The sequence below is a fragment of the Seriola aureovittata genome, chromosome 21, assembly GCF_021018895.1.
Source record: "Seriola aureovittata isolate HTS-2021-v1 ecotype China chromosome 21, ASM2101889v1, whole genome shotgun sequence".
In the NCBI taxonomy this organism is placed as follows: domain Eukaryota; kingdom Metazoa; phylum Chordata; class Actinopteri; order Carangiformes; family Carangidae; genus Seriola; species Seriola aureovittata.
Window position 1 is genome coordinate 6343050 of NC_079384.1, and position 25590 is coordinate 6368639.

The 25590-nt window shown below is 40.9% G+C and overlaps 3 protein-coding genes and 1 long non-coding RNA gene across 4 annotated transcripts in view; 2 read left to right on the forward strand and 2 right to left on the reverse strand.

Annotated features, from left to right (window-relative positions):
* Window positions 1-643: 643 nt before the first annotated feature.
* On the forward strand, window positions 644-9721 carry LOC130161922 (cAMP-dependent protein kinase type I-alpha regulatory subunit). The gene is made up of 11 exons (XM_056365318.1): window positions 644-802; window positions 2422-2637; window positions 3965-4135; window positions 4307-4398; window positions 4487-4548; window positions 4653-4699; window positions 4846-5004; window positions 5256-5316; window positions 5517-5638; window positions 6769-6850; window positions 7151-9721. Exons 2-11 carry the CDS (start codon window positions 2464-2466, stop codon window positions 7321-7323), a joined length of 1143 nt encoding a protein of 380 aa, XP_056221293.1. The 5' UTR covers window positions 644-802; window positions 2422-2463; the 3' UTR covers window positions 7324-9721.
* Window positions 9722-11348: 1627 nt separating this feature from the next.
* fam20a (FAM20A golgi associated secretory pathway pseudokinase) lies at window positions 11349-21298 on the reverse strand. The gene is made up of 11 exons (XM_056365301.1): window positions 20561-21298; window positions 18852-19045; window positions 18430-18480; window positions 16962-17040; window positions 16427-16519; window positions 14699-14814; window positions 13415-13595; window positions 12805-12914; window positions 12615-12696; window positions 12469-12528; window positions 11349-12285 (listed from the first exon to the last, which is right to left on the reverse strand). The coding sequence occupies exons 1-11, from the start codon at window positions 20929-20931 to the stop codon at window positions 12015-12017; spliced, it is 1608 nt and encodes a 535-aa protein (XP_056221276.1). The 5' UTR covers window positions 20932-21298; the 3' UTR covers window positions 11349-12014.
* LOC130161940 (uncharacterized) overlaps window positions 20963-25590 on the forward strand; it is a 10502-nt gene continuing 5874 nt past the window's right edge. Inside the window, exon 1 of the long non-coding RNA XR_008826205.1 lies at window positions 20963-21087. This is a non-coding gene — a long non-coding RNA (uncharacterized LOC130161940). The remainder of the gene's footprint in view (window positions 21088-25590) is intronic.
* LOC130161903 (WD repeat-containing protein 49) overlaps window positions 21618-25590 on the reverse strand; it is a 17669-nt gene continuing 13696 nt past the window's right edge. The window contains exons 18-19 of the mRNA XM_056365275.1: window positions 25504-25590; window positions 21618-23883 (exon numbers count right to left, since the gene is read on the reverse strand). The exon at window positions 25504-25590 is cut by the window's right edge and continues 31 nt beyond it. Of these exons, the coding sequence (XP_056221250.1) occupies window positions 25532-25590 (59 nt within the window). The 3' untranslated portion in view covers window positions 21618-23883; window positions 25504-25531. The remainder of the gene's footprint in view (window positions 23884-25503) is intronic.

Below are 25590 nucleotides of genomic sequence, written 5' to 3' on the forward strand. Positions count from 1 at the left end.
AAACATTGTATATAATGACATAAGAATCTCAGGGGCCATATTGCAGCTTAAAGAAGTAATTTAATTTCTGATATTTTAAGTAAATTTTGTTGATACTTCTGTACTTTTATGTGAGTAACATTCTGAGTGCACGACATACATACAGCCATGTCCATGATTTATATTGCACCTGACAACTTATTGTTAACTTTTTTGTACTTCACAAAAAATATCCTGATCACTTTAAACCATTATTCAAATGTTATGCTGTCTGAAGTGAACTCTACACTATTTGTCATTGTTCCTATGAGAATTTATTTATCTGGGGAGCCCACTTCTGAATTTTCTGTTCCTGCCAAGACATGCATCCAATGTCCCCAAAATAAGAGAACACCCTAATCAGAAATACTTAATTAATCTTCTGCGGCACATATGTGAAATCAAAGAAGTCCATGCACACCGCGGTGAACCAGATGGTTTTACAAAGCTCTCGATAAAGACAACGCAGAGAGATTCCCGTAATCGGGCAAGTTTTTAATCAGATATCAATGGATTTTTTTTTGTTTCGAAACTATTTCCTTGACGTCACGGTTTCCGTGCAGTCTCCTTTAAGGTTGCCAGGGGTTACGGGCTCACATGTCAGAACGAGGAGAATTGACGTCAGTGACGGCTGTTGATTGGTTCTCAGCCGTATCCGGTGGGGCAGCGGTCCAGGGCTCGGGAAAAAAATCGAAGCGAGGAGGATCTGGTAACGGTACGCTTTGAAAAATATCATCCATCCCGAGTCGCTACCGAAGGGCTCGGCAAGAATTTACAGTTTCTTGTGAGTATTTGCGTTCTTTCAGTTCATGGAACATATGACCTCTGGATAGGTGAAATTTGTTTGCTCCGTCTCTCGTTTGTTTATGATAGAACTCAAGATGGCGTCATTGGAGGAGAGCTTTGCCTTTGCACGGAGCTAGCCAGCTAGGCATCAAACTAGACACACTCTCAAACATTACGTAGGTCAAAAATAGTTAAGCAAAGGTGTAACTAATTTACTATCCATTTATATTTTGTGTTTACTGGTTATTTTGTATTTTGGGTAGATAGTATTTCAGTATTAGTCTGCTCGCTGTAAGTTACTTGGCTGCAGCCGTCAGCCTCCTCATGAAGCCTTCCTGACCTAGACGATGTTACACACAGGGCATTTGCTTCACAGTCTCTAAAGGCGATAACATTTACTCAGTCCGTACACTATTGGCTGCGTTATATCATCCATCCTCGAGTATAGTACGTTGTCAGTTGCACAGCAAGGTCATTTGTGTACCGCTGTGTTTTTTCTAATTTAATTGACAGCCTGCTTCGTAGTGGACAGCAGAGGTGATGCTGCAGCTCAGTAACTGAATTAAAGAATTAACATGTTAATTGTATTCTTTGAATACTTTAAAGATTTCAAATTTAATAAAACTTAGTAATTATATTAGACTGAAGAGCCCTGTTGTTGGATCTTGCCTGTAGTTTTAGCTCTTAATTTATACCACCTGGTCTGTAAACAGTATCATTTATCACTTGGTTATTCCTATGGTAGGTTTAGAGTAAAGCAAGCCTGCCAAGTTTCCACCACAAGTGTAGTTAGTTGCATAAAGCTTGTGCCAGCCTCATCTTTGATAACATGGCTAGTAATCTCCCTTGGGCCTTGTCAGATTAGAAATTATCCAAATCCTATTATACTGATGCACATGCATGATACACTTGCAAGGAGAGGATGGATTGGTCTGTTTTCTCCACAGGACTTGCTGTTCACTCATTTTCTCATCTAAAATGCACATACTGGTTACAGCAGGGCTTTAGAGGCCTTTCTTCAGAGCTATCTGAAGAAGCTGATATCACAGAGACTGATCAGATGATCTGTCAGGCTATTTTGCTCAGCAACAGTATTGTGGCCTGAAATGTTGAAACCTCATGCAAGTGCACTCGTTTTATGGTTAAGTCTGTTTCACAGTGGATTGAGTCACTGGCCTTCACTTAACCATTCGTCTAAAATTAGGCCTTGGCTATAATACTGTTTCAGCCATAGCCAGTTACTGAGATAGAAGACTTCATTCAGGTTGGTGGGAAACTTAACTTGTTTTGAGTAAATAAACCCAACACAGACAGTGTGCCTGTCCTACTTTGTTGTGTGTAGTCAAATTTGTGTGATCACATCATATGACCAGTTTTCACTCCTGACACTTAGAAGCACTCAGGCTCCATAGTGCCAAAACACCACCCCGTCTTTCTGTGCCTTCTCACTCTGGTTCTATTTTTCTCACATTCTCACGTTTTCTGTCTGTCCATTTCTCATCACGACACACAGGCGCTTTTACTCTGTGTCGCTCTCTGGTAATCCAGTGAATCCATGTCGTACAGTGATGATCTGAAATCATGCTCCTTCTTCCCATTACTGTCCACTCTCTCCAGAACAAAGGTTAGAGGCCACAGAGCAGGGTTGCAGTTGTCGTCATGGCATCTGGAAGTACGAGCAGTGAGGAGGAGCGGAGCCTGAGGGAGTGTGAGCAGTACGTGCAGAAACACAACATTCAACAGCTGCTGAAGGACTGCATTGTCCAGCTGTGCACCTCCAGGCCAGACAGGCCCATGGCTTTCCTCAGGGAATACTTCGAGAGGCTGGAGAAGGTTTGTGTGTGTGTTTGTTATTGGATTTTTTTTGGTTAACCTTATTGGTCAGTGGACAGAAAGCAAATCATTATACAGTGAAAGCTGTGCATCATATACTCTCATCTTACACCACGCAGTTGGCGTCTCATAAACCACCTATTATTTTCTGTCATAAACTGCAATTATTTACACTTGGTCAGACAGTATTTCCTTTTATTTCTAAGGCCAAAAAATACAACCTTATTAAATCAGTTTGTCATTTCAACTCAGTGGATGTCACAGACGAAGCGATTTCCCAGTCATTTAGCTTGAAGCACTTTGTATGTCCATGATGTTATCATTACTTTTGCTAGTCATGTTTTGGATTAAATCTTCTATAACTTTTTATGTCATTGTTTCCGAGTGCAGCAGTTTGGCTAAGAGTCACATAGCAATAGCTTAAATATTTTGTAATATATTCAAATTAAGTTAATTAGCTCTCTACCTAACATGCTGACACCACTTTAATGTCAGTTGTTACTTTATTTCCGCACAACTACGAGCTTCAATTTTTGTTATTTGGTCTTCCCAATTGTTTATGTATGTTGATTCATTCACTCTGCAACTGTACACAGTGAAAAAAATATGTGTATGAGGAAAATAATACATGATTTCTATAAACAGTATATACATGTTTTGGATAAGATTTTGGACTTCTTAAGTGTATATGTACACTTTGGGATCAGGCTTACAGAAGCTATGTTCAAAACCATATGCTACATTTACTATAAATACCAGTAAAAATGTAGTAAGGCAAATTCACATATTGATTCTTGATTAGATAATTAATTAAATTCAATTAAAACACATAACTGCACATACAATAAATCAAATTTCATATTTAATTACTATGAATTGGTTACAAACGTTTTCCTGAAACTACTGCTTGTAGAACCATTTTTATTCAAGATAGGATTCTTTTTTTTAATTCTCTTACACATCTTTTGTAGTTTATCAACCTCTTGTCAGATTTTTTTAGATGCTCACCTGACAATAACCTTCAAATCCTTGTAGAGTGTATTTTTAACTATACAAAGACTTAGAAATTTAGCTGTAAATGTTTTTGGTTATATATGTTTGTGGCCTTTGGATGGTTCTGAAACCCTGGGTTATCTTAAGGAGGAACCTCACAGTAGTTTTAGCAGTCATTTTATTTTGTTTTGTGTTTTATGTGTTGATATGCATTGTGTAGCATTTAATTACACATTGCTTTATTAATAAGCCTTGACTTAACTGGAATGAATTGCAGCAGCAATAAACCCTGTTGGCTTTGCCTCACTGACTCATTCCCCTCCCTCCCTTCCAGGAGGAGGCCAAGCAGATTCAGAACCAACAGAAGGCCAGCAATTCCCGTTCAGACTCACGTGATGAGGAGGTGTCTCCACCTATGAACCCTGTGGTAAAGGGTCGCCGGCGGAGAGGAGCCTTCAGTGCAGAGGTTTACACAGAGGAGGATGCAGCCTCATATGTCAGAAAGGTACAAGCAAGCAGCTGCGAAGTCCACAAGAGTGTCGCAACAAGTTACATCTACAGAAACAATCTGATGCTATCAGCGTTATGTAAAGTTTACATGCAATATATTTGGTTGAAACTCTTGAGCGAGTGAAAGCACCCTAACGCGTAACATGTGGGTGCGTTGTCTTCTAAGGTCATTCCAAAAGACTACAAGACGATGGCAGCGTTGGCCAAAGCTATCGAAAAGAATGTGCTCTTCTCACACCTGGATGACAACGAGAGGAGGTACCTGTGAAACCGTTCATTGACGGAGTTTGGGTGTTTTTGTTTAGCTGCGTGCAGCTTATCAACTCACATATCTTTTTCTTTCCAGTGACATTTTTGATGCAATGTTTCCAGTCACCTACATCGCTGGGGAAACGGTTATTCTGCAGGGTAGGGTGTCATTTTTTTCAGTGTTAAGTTGAATAAAGAATAACTCCAAATTGAAGCATGTCTTTATGAATGTGATGTTGACACTATCATTGTATTGCATTCAGGTGACGAAGGTGACAATTTCTATGTTATCGACCAAGGGGAGATGGATGTGAGTATCTGATTCTCAACATGGATAGAGAGAGATGTTTAACTACTAACAAAAATATTGTGAATGTTTTAGTTTTTCCTTTATCCATTTGCTTTTTGCCACTGCAGCAGTTTAATACCTTGGTTTGTACACTGCTAATCTGACAGGTGTATGTGAACAATGAGTGGGTGACCAGCATTGGAGAAGGCGGTAGCTTCGGAGAGTTAGCCCTGATCTACGGCACTCCAAGGGCGGCCACAGTCAGAGCCAAAACCAATGTCAAGCTGTGGGGCATCGACAGAGACAGCTACAGGAGAATACTTATGGTGAGGAAGACCACTGTTCATAAAGCTTGTTTGGGAAATGTTTCTGGTCTCTTCTTGTTTTTCTTTTCATATTCAGTTATTTTATTTTTTTTGCTACTGGAACAACCTCATATCCTCATAATAGTCATCTCACTTTCATTAACTGGAATGCCTATGTGATGTGGTATCACTCTTATTTCAAAATGTATAATCTTAATTCTTAATGTTTAATTTTTACGCAGTTACACTAATACAAATATTTTTCTCTTTAGGGAAGCACTTTGAGAAAGAGGAAGATGTATGAGGAATTCCTCAGGAAAGTGTCCATTTTGGGTGGGTTAATTTTTTTAAAAATCAGCCTCATCCCAATCTTAAAAATAGAATAAGACAAGTATCTTACTTGTGCTTGGTGCTGAGATTAAAATAACCTGAAAGAGAATACAAAAATACCTCACCTAGAAACAAAACCAATAACCTTTAGAAGAGATTTTTCATCTCAGCTGAGAACTTTCTTCTGTGTTCTCCCTCCTCAGAGTCTCTTGACAAATGGGAGCGTCTGACAGTCGCTGATGCCTTGGAGCCCGTCCAGTTTGAGGATGGACAGAAGATTGTCGTGCAGGGAGAGCCTGGAGATGAGTTCTTCATCATCTTGGAGGTAAACACGTGATCACTAACTCTCTCCACACACGACTTCATACTGGCTAGATTTGTCACAATACCAGGATTTTACCTCAGAAGTCTGAAGAGATGACTGGGTAAGATCATTTGTTAAGCACAGATGATTTATGTTGTTGGGATGTCCATTGCCTTTGGTTGTTTTATTTAATCAGTTCTGTATTTAGTTGCCCCAGTGTCAGCAAACACGTGAGAAGGTTTTGGATCCACTTGACTTAATGCTGCTTCGTGATTTCAGCTGAACTATTTCAACACACACACACACACACACACACACATACACACACACACGCACGTACACGCACGCCCTCTGGTGGTGATGGAAAAATGTTGCTTCACCCTCAACACATTTCTTCTAGAGCTGAAATGATTAGTTGATTAAATGAGTGGTCACAAAAAATCATTCAACAAGAATTTTAATTATTGATTAATCATTTAAGTACTTTTTTAATAAAATGCCAAATATTTAATGTTTCCAGCCTCTTATATATGATCAGTTTTGCTCTTTTCTTTACTTAACATTATCGCAGTAAACTGGCTTCCTTTGGGTGACACAAATAGACAAATGCAAGACCCTTGACTGAAGGAAATTATAATAGGAGTTTTATTAGTTGTTAATTTATTAATCAAGACAATGATTTGCAGATCAATCAAATAATCATTAGTTGTAACTCTAATTTGAACAAAGTATAAATAAAACAAAATATAAAATTTATTCTTGCTTATTGGTATTAAACTGATGACACTTTAAGTTTTTTGACAGAGCCAACATTCATTTATTTTTGTGTGTTCATTTGTTTAATTGATTGAAAATTATGTCTTAATATGTCATTTGAGTGTGATGATTCAGGGTCCCTAAAATTAATTGGTAACACTTTATTATAAAGGTAAAAAAAAAAATTTTAGCTAATATGTAACAAAAGCATGATTAATTAACTTTTAACTCAGTTATTGTAAAGGGTAATCAATGATTTCAAAACCTATTTAATTGTATCAGATGGATTTCAATCATTCAGTTGTTTACAAATGAACCCTTATGGAGATAATGATGAGTTTTCTTCGGGTGCATTTAAACTGATGTGTGTGTGTGTGTGTGTGTGTCTTCTTCAGGGTTCTGCAGCTGTGTTGCAGCGTCGCTCAGAGAACGAGGAATTTGTGGAAGTGGGGAGATTAGGACCATCTGACTACTTTGGTGAGAACTAAAGCATCATCACGTCATGACAGCAGCCTTTTATTTCATTTAATCAGTTAGTTTTATTATTTTTGTGGCATTGTTGTAAGTGAAAAAGAAACGCTGCACTAATGGCTCTAAAAATGGGATTTTTGTTGCATTAATAATTGGCCCTTCCCTGTAGGTTTTGTCAAAGACATTCTGTTTGTACGTTGCAGAAGGATTACCATTTTTTTATATTTAAAACTGTGTGTGTGTGTGTGTGTGTGTGTGTGTGTGTGTGTGTGTGTGTGTATGTATGTGTTTTCCTCCTCTCTCCAGGTGAGATTGCTCTGTTGATGAACCGTCCCCGTGCTGCCACCGTGGTCGCCCGCGGCCCCCTGAAGTGTGTCAAGCTCGACCGGCCTCGCTTCGAGCGCGTCCTGGGTCCCTGTTCAGACATTCTCAAACGTAACATCCAACAGTACAACAGCTTCGTCTCGCTGTCTGTCTGAAGGGGGGCACCCCTCCTTCTCCCTCCCTCCACCCCTCTCCCTTCTCCTCTCCTTTTAGACCCAGGGTCCACCAATGCAATTTGCTTTTTGTCACTTTCTTCTTCTTTCTGTTCACTTTTTTTCTTCCCCCTCTTTGTTTTACACACACACACACACACAGATCATTTTGTTGTTATCACCCGTCAGGCAGAGGTGACTTTTAGCCATTCACCAGCGCTTGTACCAGCTGCTGTACGCTACCTTGTAGGCACAGTTACATCACATGTTACCTATGTTATATATGTATTTGCTGGTTACGCTTTCTTTTTGACTTAAACACAAAGCGGGATTGTTAGGAGATCTCAAAAACATTTGGGTCTCAGACTGATGAGACAGGACAATCAAACTTTACAATGGCGCTTTTGGTGAATTTGTTACGGATTTATGTTGTAGATTGAAGCGAAGAGGAATGCTTCTTCCCCGTTTAAGAGTTTCCTTTCTGACATCAGTTAGCCCGATTAGATGAACAGCGTAGAGCAGAACCTAGAAACTAGAGAAGGCAGGAAGAATATGACTGCTTCAACTTTTGTTTATTTTTAGGTTTCAGCTGTGTTGATGCTCCATTTGTTATTTTTGGTTACCTTACCTGATTGGTATGATGAGATGATGATTTTGCTTAATTTGAGAGAGCTTGTGCAACTTAAGGTTTTTATTTAATTGTGCAGCTACCAGGCTAGTGCCAAATGTTGATTATTGTCACAACGCAAAGATGCATAGCCGTGGAAATGCAGTGCGCGTTCTGTTCCCTGACTATTTGGAGTTCCAAACAGGAAGTAGTTATTACCCTTATTGTCCTCTTAATCGGTAGATTGACCATACAAGAACTGCCTTGACTACTCTGAGGAAAAAAAACAAAAAAAAGAAAGGGAAAAAAAAAAACAAGAGTATTAAGTGTATTTCAGTATTCAATTTTTTAGTATATACCAAATAACTTCACTCTTCTGCTATGGTTTGTAATCAAAATGTTATCATAGTATAGTTAAAACGATCATAGTTCTATTATTATCATTGACTAAATGATAAACTTATGGTTTGGAGTGATGGTGATTTTAAAAAATATGTTTAACTGTCTTTTGTAAACACTTATTTTTCCATAAATTCTATTTTAGGTGTCCAGTGCCACAAAGTAAATAAATGCTTCTTCTTGTCAACTGACAAAACAGTATGTAATTGTATTGTGTAAAACGTCATGGGTTAAAACTTTTTAAAATAGATCAAAAGGGTAACTACTGGTTTATTGAAGTGAAGTCTTGGAAAAAAAAAAAAAATAAATAAAGAGATGGTTTATGGATTTTTAGGACATCTGAAGTATTTATGCATCAAAGCATCACAGGTGAGCTGACAGGCAGAGCGAGCAGGTATTTATTTAAAATTAGTGTCATTGCTTATTGCCTATTTGAAAAGGTGGCTGTCTTCTCATCAGAGTAGCTTGTGATCTGTTCTCTATGCTTACTTGGAATGATGTTTTAGGCATCCAGTGATCCGGTATGAATGGAAGCGTGAATTTAAAAACCATGCCCTGCAGCTGCGTGCAGAAGCAGGTCAGATATCTGGTTTGTTACTCCCTAGCTTAACTGCTTCATGACTAGTTAGATGACATAAAATGTTAAGTCTGTCGTTTCTTTTCTTTTCTTTTCTTTACTTTTTTTTTTTAAAAGATCTTTACCAAATCACACAATGTTGACTTATGGATTATAGACTTAACTCTTCATTCCTGCCTCACTGTCTGTTACCAGTTTCTGTTTTGTCTCATTCAAAGCACTTGAATGCGCTTAGAATTGAGATGTATGTTTGTACGTCTATGAAGATTTGATTTTGGTGCCGATTGCAGGGTAGTCAGGTTAGTGAGAAGAGTTTTTGTGAATGGACATGAGTGTATTTTTCTTTACAGTTAAATCAAGCATCTTCATCTGTTCCCCCTAACCCTCAGGTTGTCCTTGTGGATGTGGTTACATGTGGATTTCTTGTCCATTGGCAACACATCCTGTTTATCCTGATCCACAGGAAATGACTCCGTTAGGGGCGAGGGTTCGATTCACCTTTTTGTCGAAATATTGTTTTCATGTAAATAGCAGCAGCATCGGTTTTATTCCAAAATGTTTTTAGCCACACTGCAATTGTCCCGGTTTGCCTTAGCTTACCTAACCTGGGCTTACAGTAGTAGTTGGTCACTCCTGCTAGCCCGACCTTCAGTGAGTTTGTTAGTCCTGCAGCGCAAGAGAGCTGCAGGCGATCAGAGGACCATTCTTTTTGTATTCTACCCTGTATTCAGTTTGACCTCCTGTATGTGCAAAGATGTTTCTCCTTTTGGTATAGATTGTTCCAGATGGCAGTTTAAGCAATAAAAAAGTAAAAATGATTCAGCTTTTTCTCCGGCTTCGTTATTTATTTGAGATTTGTTGCAGCTCATGATGCTTATTACCAAAACTGTACTTTTAATGTCACTGGTTTGAATGATGTGGAATTTGTTTGGAAGGAAATCCACCTACAGCTTCAACCAACAATTATTTTTATTATAGATTATTCTGCTGTTCATTTATCTATCAATTGTTTGGTTTATAAAATATCAGGCAATAGTGAAAAATGTCCATTCTAGTTCAGTCCAAGGTGACATCTTCACGTCTTGTTTTGTCAGACCAACAATCCAAATCCCAGAGATACTTTGTTGTAATTATATAAAACGGAGAGAAAAACAGCAAATATTCACTATTGGAAAGCTGTAAAAGGGGAATTTGGCACATTTCTGCACGAAAACAATTATTCTGTATAGTTGCAGATTACTTTTCTATGAATCAACGTATTTTTTCAGCTCTAATCTCACCAACAAGAGCAAAACTGATTAGACTTTCTCTGAGTGTGAGGAGCAGTTTGGGACCTGCCGGCCCAGTGTGTACTCAAAAAGATGTAATATGAAATGTGTCCACCAGGGGGAAGCATAATAGTGCCCTAAGTCTGTAAACGCCTGACTATCACTGGTGTTCATTCCTTCCTACACAAAAACTTAAAGCCTTTTATTCTTAATTTACTGTATACCTACATTTTAGATATACAACCTTTCTCATTCCTCTCTTGTAAACTCATTATTTTAAACAATACTTGGTCTGGTTAATGATCCACTCTCTCTCTGGTCTTCCTTTAAGAGCATTTTATGGCTTTAGACAACTTAGGTCATGTTTCCATGCAGTGATATTTTCAAACAATGAGCAAAGGTTTTAAACTTGATTATTGACAATTGTACTTGGCTCTGGGAAGCACCAACATTGCTGCTTAAAAATTGTTGCACATGGTTATTTGGAGTTTGGAAAAGTTCAATCTGTTCCTTCCTCTTCTAATTGGCCATTCTTCATTTTTGACGGTTTTAAAATGTTTATTCCTGTTGCTAGGTTGCTAGTGAAGATATACTGCATAAATGCTGTAGTAGGATTGGATGTACCTGTGTTTGAGAGCACATTTTATGATATGGAGGCTTATCAACCTCCCTCTGCCTGCTTTGTCAGGCTGATGTCTGACTTTATTTGGCAAGATTGGACCAACTCTTAAGATCTCTTAAAAATAGTTGTGGTTATTCGTCTGACTTCACATCTTGGAACATATCAGGATTGTTGGAAAACAACAAAGAAAACAACAAAGGCCAAAGCTCAGACATGTTCACAGAGGACAACACACTCAGATATTTATACTAGAAATTAAAGTAGAAGAATGGAAAACTTGGTTTGCTACACAATTATTATTATAGTGTTGGGACATAACAGATATTAGTTCGTTGCTTTAAGTTTGACATTTTTCTGCCTCAGCCTGTTTTAGTTGACAGTGATGTCGTAAAGCTGTTTAAACACTCAGATGAGACAGAGAAGGATTACAAGTCTGGAAAATGGGGTGGAGTAAACTAAATGACTGTTTAATAGGTAGCACTTTTCTCTTTCACACACTCACACACACACACACACACACACACACACACACACACACAGATAAACACACACATAGACAAACCAGCTTACACTTTTACTTGCAGGTGATAGCTTTTCTTAAAAACAGCTGTCATCAGATAAAATAACTTTATTTTCTAATTTTAACATCACATGGACGACACACACATCTCTCTTCTAACAGTCAGCGTTCATTTGACGAACGACTGATCCAGTGCATCACAGCTCTCCTGTGTGAACTTCTTTGCTGATGTTGATGTGTGTGACGGTGAGAGCGTGTCTGTGGCTCCATGTATGAATGAAATCTTCTGTATTAGCATCACTACTGTATTTTTACTCTCCCAGCTAATTTTCCAGCTGACGTTGGTCTTCAATTGTTCTTTAAAAGGCCTTAATTTATATGTACAAACCTTCTAACCACCCTGATCTATGTGCATAAAGGGTACTTGAGAGCCCTGTCATAAAATGCACCCTTGGGGGGGAAGTTATGACCACGAGAGAAACGAAGGGAAATAAAGGTGCGTCTCCCTCTTAGATAGGAATTTGAGGCCAGCAGAGATTCACATTCTGAACCTCCCCAATGAGATTCCACAGCGTCTTCCATTTATGGCTTGTTCCTTAAATCGAAACCACCTGGGTCTTGTTTGCTGAAAAGGTGACTGTGCTTCACCATGAAGTCCTCTGTGGTACAAAAAGCAGGAGGGACGAGCCTATCATCCTCTGTTACCTGGTCTTTTTCATCTCTGTGGCAGTCTGAGGTCTCGCTGTGGATTTGATAAAGTCCTTGGTGATCACCTCATCCTCGCCCAGCCTCCGGACGCAGCGCTGGACGACTCGGAGGATCTTCTGTAACCGGCGGTCCAGCGCTAAAAGGTGAGGCTCCATCAGGATCGGCTGTAAAGGGTCTCCATCAAGGGACTCCCTCATCACGTCGCTGAGCCTGTACTCTGGTCGAGCCAGGAGCTGGAGCCGCAGCAGCGTGGAGCGCTTTATCCTGAGGAGGGAACGGAGAAGAGAGAAGTTTGCCTGACATGAAAACTTATGTATAAAGACATTTATACATTAGGAAACATTTTAATTGTTCACATACATTTTTTGTATGAAATCCTTCAAATGTAAGTCCACAAACAAAGAGAGAAAAAGCTTCTTCTGCTGCACTATACTACATCTTACTTACATGCAGCACTGAGATAGCGGCGCCAGGATGGACATCTCATCTTGAGAGTGCTTTCCAAACCTGAACACAGGGTGTTATGTCACATGAAGCCTTCTATAAAATATAATTTCACAATAATTTAATTCTCAACAATGTTTTCTACTCACCCTCTGGCGTTGTCCAAGTGGAGAAGGAATCCTTCATCCCCAAACTTGGTAAAAATCTCATAGTGGTGTCTGTCCATGTTACCTGCGATAGAGGGTCAACACCTTTACAGTAGTGTGTGGAAAGAGGTTTTCTGACAGTGAAAGGTGTACTGGTTGTATCAAGAGTAGATAATGTAGTGGAATAAAATACCTATGAGGAAGTCGAAGATGGACATGTCTATGATGTTGAGGAGCCTGTTGCCGGAGTTATATGGATACAGCTGCTTTATGGTGTCACAGTAGAAAGGATTCACTTCCCACCTTTAAAACCCACACAGATAAAGAGGAGCAGTTAGAAAGGATTCACAGAGAATATTATCTGAGCTAACATAAAACAGTGTCCATATTTACTCCTTAATGTCCTTAGAATTTCCTTGCAACATTGGGTTGGAGGTGGAGTTAATGGCAACCCCACTTAGTTGATTTATTGCACAGGAAAGGAAGACGTTGCTGTTAGTCTGGTGCAAATTCACTTCATATGTTTCAAAAACAGTGGGTGGTGTAGCAAAGAAAGAACGGATGAAAGAGAAAAAGTCTTTGACCAAAGACAAACATCCAATTTGATTCAGAATAAACAGGCTATATGGGAAATGTGGCCTTTTATTTTGAAAATACTAGAATTTATAATCTTGCTGAAGGCCACCACAGTTGGATTAGCTGTGCATGTTGCATGTTGCACAAGACAACAATTTATCAAATGCATGTATAGTAGTATAGGATAAAATGTAATTCCTCTGGAGTATGCATTGTTGTGGTCTTACTCTTCTCTTCCGGTGAAAGTGTACGATCGTATCCAGGGGTTGGGGATGGAGATGCGGGGAGCGATGCTGAGGCCGGGCAGGTAGGCAGACAGGGAGCCCTCCAGTAGGTCAGGGTTCCCACACACCGCATATTCTGTCTTACACACATACAGGCACTTGGCGAAGAAACACGTGTTGTTCGCTGTTTGAGGAGCAGAGCAAAATGGTGTAATACAAGATGAGTTCCCTGTTCACATACAATTACATGCTGTTTGATCAGCTCTGCCTTTCCCTACAGCTGGATGTCTTATCACCAGCAAGAAAGACATCAAACCAGAACCAAAATAACTCACAGGGAAGTGCAGGTTTAGAGAGATATGCTTTGTTTATAAAGATATAGGGGCATAACTGCAGACTCTGTATATCATGATATACATATGATATTATCATGATACAGTTGCTGCTGAACGTATTGTTGATGTCATTCATGAATAAAACATTTCTAGCTGCGTTTGCTTGGCATTAAATGTATAAACCCTAACAAGCAACACAAGCTACAGGACACGTGAAACAAATGCTTCGACATTTTAGGAAACACTTATTTATTTTCTTGCAGAGAGTTAAACGAGAAGAAGCTCACAAAGTAGTACGGTAAATACGAAGATAAGTTATAGCCAGGAGACGGTTAGCTTAGCTTACTTAGCATAAAAACCGGAAACGGGGTGAAACAGCTAGCCTGGCTCTTTCTGATGTTAAAAATATTTAGATATCTCATAAATAGCTCCCTAATAGCGCCTCCAAAGCTCACAACTGAACACGTTATGTCTCTTGTTTAATCCTTACTGAAAATAAATAAAATAAAACAAAAAGGTGTGGTTTTACTGGGGGTTGTGTGCTGCACTATTTCATGCTAGGCTACAGAAAGTCACTGCCTCTCATCAGGAAGTAGTATGGCACAAAGCCCCCCCCCCCCCCAAAAAAAAAAAAAAAACCCCACAACTTGTTGATTTTACACTTTGATTTTCTTTTTGCAGATTAAACAGAAGAGACATAATGTTGTAATTGGTGAGCTTCATAGGAAGCTGTCTTTCCAACCTGCGGACAGAGCCAGGCTAGCTGTTTCCCCCTGTTTCCAGTGTTTATGCTAAGTTAAGCTAACCGTCCCCTGGTTGTACCTGTTAGCTTCATATTAAATGGACAGACATGGGAATAGTACTGATCGCCTTATTTAAGAGGCAAGAAAATGAATTATAGTTTGCCAAAATGTCAAATTCTTTCTTAAGAACAGGTGTGCTGGTGCTCTACCTGGTGAGGTGAAGAAGACAGCTCGAAGGTCGTCATTGTGGGTGACTTGGAGGACTTCTCCTGTGACGTTTACCAGCCTGCCAGCCACCGGTGGGACCCTCCGGAAGTCCAGGATCCTAACAAAGACATGGATGATATTCGAAAGAAAACCCTTGTGGAAATAAGGTATCTCTATTGCAGGTGTAAGGGAAAGTTGACAGTTCACACAGTTCATGCTTACATAAATGCAATGTGAACCCTCTGAAGATGATGGTAGTCTTATCTCTGTCTCCTCACCTCATTTCACCTGAGCCCACAGTTCATTTCATCTGATTCTTATCAATGAATGTACTCTATTGACAGTCTCCGCCAGCTGTGTAATTTAGCTGGCTGGGTTCATATACACTATCAAGAGCTTATACCTCCCCGAGGACCATATTTCAGTCATGTCTCACAAACAGTAATCAAACAACAATCAGTGTGTGAAGCTGAATTGCTGTTTCTCAAATTTCCGGCATTCCCCAACGACTGATTGCGAGCGATAATGATAAGGACTTCTGGCAGCCAAGTCAGACACAACAGAGAGAGATGACACAGTGCTACAGATTAAAAACACCCCCTCATAAATTAAAAACAGGAGAGAGCAGAGAACTGATCTGTCTGTCTTGTTTGTGTTTAGTGACAGAAACTGTTAATGATTCTTATATTTAAAGGACTAATAGATATTTAAATAATGAGCAGATAATAACAGTTTGACAGAGTGGAGTGTTGACGTGGCACTCTTGTTGTTTTCTGTCTTGTGTGGTGAAGCGATGACTTATTATTATGTGTGGCTTCTTAATGACACTGTCTAGCTCAAATGACTGTATTTCAGAGTGAATCACCTTACCTCAACTAATGTACAGTTACACAAAGTCGTAGAGTGTGTGTGTGTGTGCGTGTGTATCCTTGTGTGTGTCCACAGACTGTGGTTTATACTGATCAGCTAGTTGGGAAATCCTGGGTTGGGCAAGCATGTTGCAATCTTTGTGGAGGTCGGGTGATTCATTTGTTGGCACCAGGAGAAATGTATATACATTTTTTTTTTTTTTACATTATACATAATTGTTTTTACATTTATTTATTTTTTGAAATGATTGCATTTTGTTTTGTTTTTATCATTGGTATCCTATTACAAGAATGCTGCCATTCCACTGCATCTTTTATATTACAATCTAATTCATCAATGCTCCTCCAGCCAGTAGTTGTTGAGATAGTTCACTCAAAACCATAAATGTCAGACTAATGGTGGTTCTAGCACAAAAGTCAGGGGATCACCCAAGTCAGCAGGATTCATTCTGCAGGAACCACGAATATCTGTACAAAATTTCATGGCAATCCATCTGACAGTTGTTGAGATATTTTGGTCTGGACCACAGTGGTTGGCCGACCAAAAAGCAGACCAAAATCCATACAGCCATGCAGCAAGTGTGGCTAAAACAATTCTGATTAAAAAATTTTTTTAGTTTTAAATTTGCATCATGGATTCTCTCTTTAAACTAAAGGGCCTAACGAAGAACATTTGTAGCACTTAAGTATAAACCAGAGCCATAACTGGGACCAATAAAACGACAGATGTGCAACCAAAACTAAAATTACCCCCAAGCATCACTGCCACAAACATTCACTGAGAGGAGACTAAAAATACACAGAGTGTAACAGAGATGATAGTAAAACAGGAAAAACTATTAAGTGATAATGAGGCTGCACCTGTCCAGGTGAAAGCCAGCGATCTCTGCGTTGTGTCTCTGGAAGTCAACAAAGTAGAAGAAGTCCTCTGGAGTCTCCTCATCCCTCTGCTGCCTGATACACACACACACACACACACACACACACACACACACACACACACACACACACACACACACACACACACACACACATACACACCCAAGACGTAAAGACATACACAGTGATCAAGCTGTCAGTAATAATAGTCAGTAGCATATAATCAACACAACAAATGCTGTAATTTCAAGAGATACTAGATGATTCAGTCTGACATAAATTAACATAGGACATGAATTATGATAGTGCCCTGTTATATAATTTATGTAACCTCATGTAACATTTTCATGGACACCGAATCAGCTGGTAAAATGGATTCAAATGAAACCACATTTTCTTTGTATTGGTGGGATCTAAACCTTTTGTGCTATGTGTCACCTATGACACTGACATGAGTGGCTTATTGATGGTGTTTGGTGAAGAACGGAGACTCTTCAAATGTGGATTCAGTCCTCACCTCATTGGTTTGAACATGGCCTTGGCAAAGTTACGCATTTTCAGAGCCAGTTTCAGGTGATGCCCACTGGGCTTCACCACTATGATGGAGAGACAGAAAGAGAAAAGAAGCACGAGGTGGTCAGCGATGTTGGGTACACATTAGTGGAGATCAGGTAACTTTATAAAGACATTCTCTTTACAATATGTAGAAACTGTCTGATATCTATTGTAATTGTGTGTTTAGTAGTTGGAAACTTCACAAAAGTGAACACTGAGCATCAGGTAACTGAGTCATTATTTGTTTTTTTAGCTTGAATCCACAGAGACAAGTTCAAACTGTGGAATATTTTCTAGATCTGGCTGTTCCCTGTGATAAAGTAATTGGTTGTTGGTCGCACAGCTTGCGTTCTGCTCTGCTCTTGGCGACAAGCGTTCCTCTCTCTCTGTCTGGCTGTATATTATGTTGCAGCAGCAGGACGGGCTGACCACACACACACGCCTCCTCCTGCTGCGCCCTGTGAAACTCCAGGGTTTTAATAGTTAACAATCATACCGGGTTTACAATCTCTCCTTTTTTTTTTTTTTATGGAAATGAATCAAAGGGGATCAAACTGCCTTTGTGGCCACTGATCACCGTCGCTCTTTGGTTGCTGAAATAATGAGAGTCTCGTGAAGGTTAAATTTGAAGAGAGGAGAGACAGATTGTTTTGTTGCATTTCTTCTTGGCAGTGAAAGATGTTTGTGTGGTCAGCCGGAGAGGTACAGCCAGGACAAGAACATGTAATATAACTGACTTCACATCAATACTGAGGTGTGTGAGAGAAATGTATGCATTGCTTGCAGTAAAATATTAAATATAAAACCATTATCATATCGGAAATTATGAAAAATTGGACCTCTTTCATTAATACAATTTCATATTTCTACATGGAGAAGTACACTACAGGCTTTACACATGCATTTGAATTAGTTATGTGAAAGCTGGCCACATGTCTGCTCCATCCACTATTAAACACCATATCTGGTTATTAAGTTTAACATCTATTAAAAGTAACTTTGTCAGTAACTTTCACTTCTCCTCCCATACATTTTGCAGCTTGACAGTGTAGGTGGTGGTTAGTGTGTAGGTTGAAGCCTGAAAACGTTGGCTTCCCTCTGAGCATGCAGGCATCAAACATTTAATTAAGAGCTCTGCCTTTGAACACAAATGAACGCCTTTTTTTTTTTTTTTGTTTGCCCCAGAGCAAGTGTCTTATATACAGAAGGACAAATCTGAATTTTGGTGCCAAATGAAAAACAAAATCCTCACTATCACAAAGGCAGCAGTGTGTTTGTGTCTGACGGTGCCACCAAGCACAGCAGAAAAAGACAGAAACAAAGGATCCAGTCAGAAATCGAACACCCATGCTGTTACACGTTGTACACAAAATACAGAGCGACACAACATGAGATATGAGATAAATAACATCAGAACTCCTCGTTCATACCTTGGGAACAATCGCACGCTCCCTTCAGGGCCTTCTCATCTTGAGTGTAGTCTGTAAGACATAAATTAGTTCATAATTTAACACACAATAATCATATTAACATTTTAACATCAGTAATTGATCACCACTGATTTGGATGGGCTCATTGCCAGGATGTTAGCGGAGGAATATTGCTGTACTGCACAGAACAGGAAGGGGGGGGCGCTGTTCTTGTGCAAACAGCTCAACCTGCAGAGTTTATTATAAATCTTAGATGGTGAAAAGCTAGAAGAAAAAATAGGATATTTAGAGTTACAGCGGTACAGGCAGGGACCATCTGGGCGGCTGCCGTTATGTTTTACTCCAAATTACATTAAGCAATTACAGTGGATTTTTTTTTACAGACATACAGATGTTGTGAATCCCATTCATCCATCCCTCACCTGCGCTGACGACCGCCATGCTCTCCATGTCCTTGAGCAGTTGCGGGATAGCAGGGTCATCGCGGGAGTACAGAGCATAGCGGCTTATTCCCAGGTGGAACTTCAGCCAGGTGGCGTCGGGGTCAAAGGTCACTTCGTGTTCGGTCACAGTGAGGTTGGAGACAGCTGCTGCTTCGCTGTAGAGTTTCATGTGCCTGGGGAGTGAGACGTTGAGCGAAGGGAAGCTTTAGATGCTGAACATCCTCTATATATTCTATACAACATATACTCTTTTTACAACGTTTTTTAATGGGCAGTATTTTATTTTGGAAAGGCCACAGAGTGCAAAGTACATTCAACAGGTTTGCTTTGTAGAGCAACTTGGCAATACAGTCATATATTAAATTTATTATACACACTCTGTTTTCTGCTATTCATCCTATGTGCTCTCTATTGTTCTGAAAAGCAGCTGCGACAAAATTTTGAATTTCCACTGCCTCCTTTCCCTCCACTCTCCTCTTTGCTAAACTTAAAGCTGGTGCAAGAATAATCTGAGAGCAAAACAAATAGGTCTGTGGTAAGAGGGGCACCACATCACCAGAGCTGACCGCACTGACTGCCACGGTCGCCTGCCAACCCAAACAAACTCCATCACGGGCCGGATAACATATTGCGATAATGGAGCGAAGGGTTATAAATAGGAGTTTGTTCGTTGGTCATCCAACCGAGTCCTCGGTCATCTAGCAGGCTGGAGAGACAGATCAGGGTAACCAGGACAATGGACAAGTGCAGACCGCAGACCACAGGGTGTGCAGCAGAACAGAGGGTTTCAAAAGTGGAGAATATTTTAGTGGTGATTACTTTCAGTGTTTGCCAGGAAGGACACACACACACACACATACGCAGGTTGACCAGGAAATTAAGTCTGAAGCCTTTTTTTCCAGCATGCATATAAAACCGGTTTTAACAGCTCATTTGAGAAGCCCCCCCCGTCATAAAGCTCTCCCTAGGTGTGTTTGTTTCAGTGTTGATATGTTGTTGCAAGATATTGCAAGTCTTAAGCAAGCCTTTGGGCTATCCATTGTTTCTGTGCACATTTAAACCGCAGCAGAGAGAGGAGACCCGTTGCTCATATTTCTTCTTATTTTCCACCATAAGAGCCCAAAATCTGTATCTCTCAGAGGGAGTGCACTGTGTCGGGATCGACAGACAGCCTCACAAGCCAAGACAGCTACGGCTCCCACAGATTAAGATAAGCTTTGGCAGTTTTAAATCCTTGTTTACCTTAAAGAGAGCGCTCCAGATGCAAGCTCTCAGAGTGACATGTTTGTGAGGGTTTTCTGTCACCAGCCCACTCGACACGCTGGACTTTTTTTTTGTTTTGTTTTTTGTAATGACACACAGAACTGTCTACACATCCTGACTGTCCGTCTGTGGGTATACATCTGTTATCGTGGACAAAGTGTGTTTATGTGCATGGGACATGTGTTTGTGCGTGTCTGCCGTGAGTTTGGCCATCGTGTCAGTGACCCTGCCTCTGGACCACAGTTAAGCCTCAACATGTGCTTTCACTAGTGGGATTTTTTTTCAGCCAAAATGAACATGCCCTTCTTTCACAATAAAGTGAAGTAACACGGACGTTGCAAAATTAATGGCACTCTGCACAAAAATCAAATGTGTCTACATGGGATTCTTTTTCCGAAGCCTGAGAAATGACACCAGTAACTGACCTTTCCCACCGTGACACCTTCCTCCTGTAGTACTCCATCAGCTGCTCCGCCTGCAGCAGCCTTTCCTCTGGCCCCAGCGCCGGAGTCTGGATGTTATACAGAGGGTGAGCAAACAGCCTGGCCAGCTTTGAGCCTCCGTCTGTGGGGTCGGTCGTAGCGCCAACCAGAGGTGACCCAGAAGTCCAGTTGGACAGCTGCGGGGTGGCGAGACCCTCCTGCCTGGGGAGGGTGAGGTTGTTGGGACCACATGAGCAAAACTGTCCTGACCCTCGTCCTATGCTCCGCAGCTTTGGCAGGAGAATGAAGTAAAGGTCAGCAGAGAAGATGGCTGTGAGGGTCGCGGCCAAGAAGAGACGGTCTCTCCTCATCATTGAATCGGAGATAAGAGAGGAAAATGTAGAAAGAGAAGAGAAATAAAAACAACAGAGAGACCTAAAGAAAGTCCTGACTATGTGCTGCTGCTCCGGAGTGTGCGAGGCATCACTTGTGGGCTGCCTCCAGTCTCCCACACAGTCAGCCAGGCAGAGGTTGGTCCAAGTCTGTCTCTTTCTCTTCTCTATCTGTGTGTTTCAGTCTGTTCCTTCCAGCCCCACTTCTTCTTCTTCTTCTTCTTCTTCTTCTTCTTCCTCTTCTCCTCCTCCTCCTCCTCCCTTGGCAGCAGCCGAAGAAAGAGCTGAGCTGAGAGCAAGCATGTGTTAGCAGCAGTCACTGACAGTTTGGCTGCTTCCAGGGACCTGCTGCTCCGAGGACAAGCGAGCGAGCGAGCGAGAGAGAGTGTATGTGTGTGTGTGTGTGTGTGTGAGAGAGAGAGAGAGAGTAGAGAGGGAGTGTTTGTATGTCTGCGTGTGTGTGCATTGTGGGTGTGTCTGTGCAGGTATGTACACAAACATCAAATGACAGATTCGCAAGATTGAGAGTGTGCGCAATGAGGGTGCAGAAAACACACACACACACACACACACACACTCTCTCTTTTTCACACACGCACTCTTGGAGGGTTAAAGCACAAGTCCTTGGAAGCAGGAAGGGGTGGAGACTTTTTCTTATCACATCAGATCTGAATGAAACCACCTCCAGCTGACGAATCCTCTCTGATGCAACGTACGTGTGTGTGTGTGTGTGCGTGTGCGTGCAATTGAAGGTCCAAGTCCAGTTTTCATTCACGTGTGTGTGTGTGTGTGTGTGAACTAGCTGCCTTCCTCACAGATTTCTGGCGGGCATGTGCAGATTTACAGGTGCTTGTGTAGAGGTGTGTTGAGTGCGACTTGTCTCGACATCCCCTTTTTTTGGGGGTGGGGGGGCGAGATTTCCTTCCCTCTGTCATCCTCTTGTCTGTTTCCTTCTTTAAGTAAAGTCCACTCTCACTCCTCCTCCGTCTCATCAAATCCTCTCTCCTCCTCCCATCCCAAGCTTCATCTCATCCCTGCTTCAAATTTCCTTCGCTCCTCTGTCAATTCTCTACCTCTCTCCGTCCTCCTCTTTTCCTTTCTCTGCCTTTTTTCGCCACAGACCTCCAGTCTGTCTCGCTCCAGGCAAATCTCCCAGCTGCACTTTCCTTCCTGCTGCAGTTCCCACACATGAATCCCTCACTTTTCTCCCTGTCACGCTGATCTACAGAGAGACACAAGTTCAGAAAAGGCAGTGCTGGAAAAGAAAGAAAAAAAAAATAAATAAAAAAAATAAAAAAATACAAGTTCTTGCACAACTTCAAATGAGGAAACACGCAGGGAAAAATAACACCTCCCTTCGTTCACAGGCCACCTTTTCTTTACTCTCCCCCTCTCTGATTCCTGTGAAAACATACAGTGTGCTGCATAAATTACGATCGCTGTATGTTGCCCGTGTCGGCTCTAAAAGCCCTAAGCAGCTTTATAGGGAGGCAATGAGGATCTTACAGGGCATTTCCCAGCCTGCATCTGCGCTGTTGTTACTGTGGTATTTTGGAACATCTGTCGTCTGTTTGGGTGTGTGTGTGTGTGTGTGTGTGTGCGCGCGTGTGTGTGCGCGTGTGTGTGTGTGTGTGTGCACGCACATGGAACTCTGACAAAATTACGCGTCAATGTCTGGGAGTTGCTCTCCAGGGTGTTTTACCCTCTCTGAAGAGAAAACAGGCTGAGAGAAGCCTCTACTGATGTTGGAAATTAGTGAAAGGAAGGCTAAACCTGCCATTTAGCCAGAGCTTCTGTTTTGCCCCCCCCCCATCAAACACACACACACACACACACACACACTTACACACTTCTCCTTGCAAAACCCCAGCTACAAAAACAAGAAGATATTGTTCTTCTTTTAACACAAATCAGCTTTTAGACAGGCAGAGGCCACATTTTTCACAATTGAATGAGCTTTCCATTTTAACTTTCTGTCTGTTGTACTTGGTCTTTTAAAACTTTTTTTTTTCAAAGTGACTTTTAAAGCAAAAAGAAGAAGAAAAAAAACAACTAAATCTCCCGCTTTAGCCCTGCAGGGACAACGAACTGAGAAATGCTCAAGTATGTATGAGTGTGTCATTTAGTTTTTATTCCACTGCATAACAAAAGGTAAAGATATGCACTTTTGGTTGAAAATGTGATCGCTTAAGAGGAAACTATTTGTATTCATCGGCAGAAAGAAGATATTTCTGGCAACATAAAATATTTGGTGGAGTTCAATAATGCTGTGTTATCTTACAAGTGCCCAAGGGGGTAAAAGTGCAGTCCCGATGACTTACCCTGTTTGTCCCAGCTGTGTCTGTCTGTATTTATCCCTGAGAAACAAACTGGAGAAAGGGCACTGTGCTCGCTTCCTGCCCTGCTAAAACATCCAGACCGGTGCTTAAAATAACCCGGTTTTTAGGGATGAGCGGGCGAGCACATGCAAAGAGGTTTCAAAATCAAATATGGGAAGAAAACAAACAAAAATAGGGCACTGAGTCTTGCGTCACCAATTTGTGCAATTCAGCAGAGCTGTGATGATAAGTACAGGGTGGCTTGTGTTCAGATAAGTGGGTGAGATGGCTCAGATGTCTGTCTGTCTACATGTCTGTCTGGATGACCCAGAAGTCTCAAATATCAGGAAATTTTACTCTGCTGATAAAAGAACTACAACAATCAGTGTAATGTGAAGCCGCTGTTGCACAAATACAACAGGGACATGCAAATCACAGTATTTATTTCACATATTTAAACAGACAGATTCAATTTACAGTTGCAAGACGACTTCATTAATTAAGAGGAAAAGGGAAAAAACGCATCCATGTCTGTATTTTCGTCCGCAGAGATTCGTGTTGCCGGTCTGATACCACACCTGGGGGATTATTGGTAAAGCTGCATTGGAGGCATCTCCTGGAAAAAGGAATAAAAAAAAAAAAAAAAAAAAAAAGAAAAAGAAGAAAGAAATGAAGAAAAGAATTTTTAGCTCCAGGTTAACAGAAAACAATTTTTTAGAAATATGTAATAGAGTTTACAGAGCAGTTTCAAGGCATTTCTGACATTCTTCCTTTCAAAAACATCTAAAGCGTTGAGATGAATCGATGGAAATCTTTTTAACTTCCTCTCTGACCTCTCAGCGGTCAGTCCACATGAATTGGCAGCGACAGGAAAAGCTTCTTCCCTGTCTAGGCCACAAATTCACAGTGCGGCACCACAACACACAGCATAAAGGGACAAGGTCACGGTTGGGAGAAGGACACAGAGGGAGGACGAAGAAGCTCTTCAGGAGGGGTCAAGAGAAACGCTCACAGCAGTTAAGACAAAGCAAGAAGAGAAGGAAGTGGGAAAGACACGCATGCTCAAATGAACCAATCAGGTTTTTCCCATTAGATGTATCTAAAATAGGACGGCAGCAGTCCTTCTCTTCCTTCTTCCATCCGTCTTTCATCATCCCTTCCCTTCAATCACGTCTTCAGCCTGACCATGGAGCTCTGCAGCCACAGCACCGGGATGAAAGGAAGTGGAACTGCGCTGCCGTATTCCTCCAGAATTGATCGAGCCTTTTATAGCCACATGTGCTGACCAGTATTTTTTATAGTGCCCACTACTGGACGTCCACAAACCTGGACTACCACCGATGACAATAAACACTCCTACTACAGAGGATTTACCTAATACATTGAAAATAAAATTACACCGTCCAAAACTAGGTGGGCAGATGGAGAGCTGATGAAATAAAGTTTATTGATCATTACAGCAGCGAAGAACAGAACACCAACAGTGTTTTATTGTTTAGGCGCTGAACTAATCATCGATAAGAGGATGAATGTGTCACTTCCTCTTTCAACAGTTATATTCTCTTGCTTTGAGTTGCAACATCCTTCATAATGGTAGAGATGTTATTTTAAAGGTCCCATATTTTTTTGTTGTGACCATGGCGATTGTCAGTCAGCACTGAAGTAAACTGAACAGATGTTCAAATTCAGACTAAAATGCTCCGGCTGGATTTGGTGTGGGGATATACAGCAGAGTCTAAGGCCTGGTTCAAGTGCAAACCCCTGCATATATGAAACATGCTTTACCTGGACAGTAACTATGGAGACAAAGCCATTAAGCAGCTTATCCTTTTTTCAGAGCTCCTACTCCAGACGGTGGATACCATCTCTAAACTGTGAGCACACAGCCATAATAACAGCGGAGCAAAACACTAATAAGATTCCTTGATAGAGATCGAGTAAAAATACAGCAGATTTCAGGTAATACTTGCAGATAACCAAATCCTGTGAGGTTGGACGGTGGGCCAGGCTTGGGGCATAGCTGAGGGCAGCGACTGTTTCATTATGACATCACAAAATTACAGGCTTCCTGCATTTCCTCTGCAGATTGAACTTTTGGTACTTTCATAGTATTTATATAACACCTAGACCCGCTTTATAATCAAGAATGTTCACAAGCACAACAGAGAAGTGCAATGAAAAAAGCTGAAATAGATTAATAAAAAAAGATAGATCTGTTATCGGTAACAAAACTCACCAGAGTCTGATGAGGCGAACTGAGCCAATCAGCAGTGATTGCTGTGGTGACTGTCATCAAACAGGCGTCTCCTGTGGCAACATGGAG

Excerpts from the sequence above, each read along its gene's own strand:
- LOC130161922 (XM_056365318.1), top strand. The coding sequence starts at position 2,464 with ATGGCATCTGGAAGTACGAGCAGTGAGGAGGAGCGGAGCCTGAGGGAG. Across the intron at positions 5,317-5,516 it reads CAGGAAAGTGTCCATTTTGG|AGTCTCTTGACAAATGGGAG; the intron begins GTGGGTTAATTT and ends CTCCCTCCTCAG. Across the intron at positions 6,851-7,150 it reads AGGACCATCTGACTACTTTG|GTGAGATTGCTCTGTTGATG; the intron begins GTGAGAACTAAA and ends TCCTCTCTCCAG.
- fam20a (XM_056365301.1), bottom strand. The coding sequence starts at position 20,931 with ATGATGAGGAGAGACCGTCTCTTCTTGGCCGCGACCCTCACAGCCATC. Across the intron at positions 13,596-14,698 it reads TGTCTTCTTCACCTCACCAG|CGAACAACACGTGTTTCTTC; the intron begins GTAGAGCACCAG and ends CTCCTCAAACAG. Across the intron at positions 12,529-12,614 it reads CACTTGGACAACGCCAGAGG|GTTTGGAAAGCACTCTCAAG; the intron begins GTGAGTAGAAAA and ends CCCTGTGTTCAG.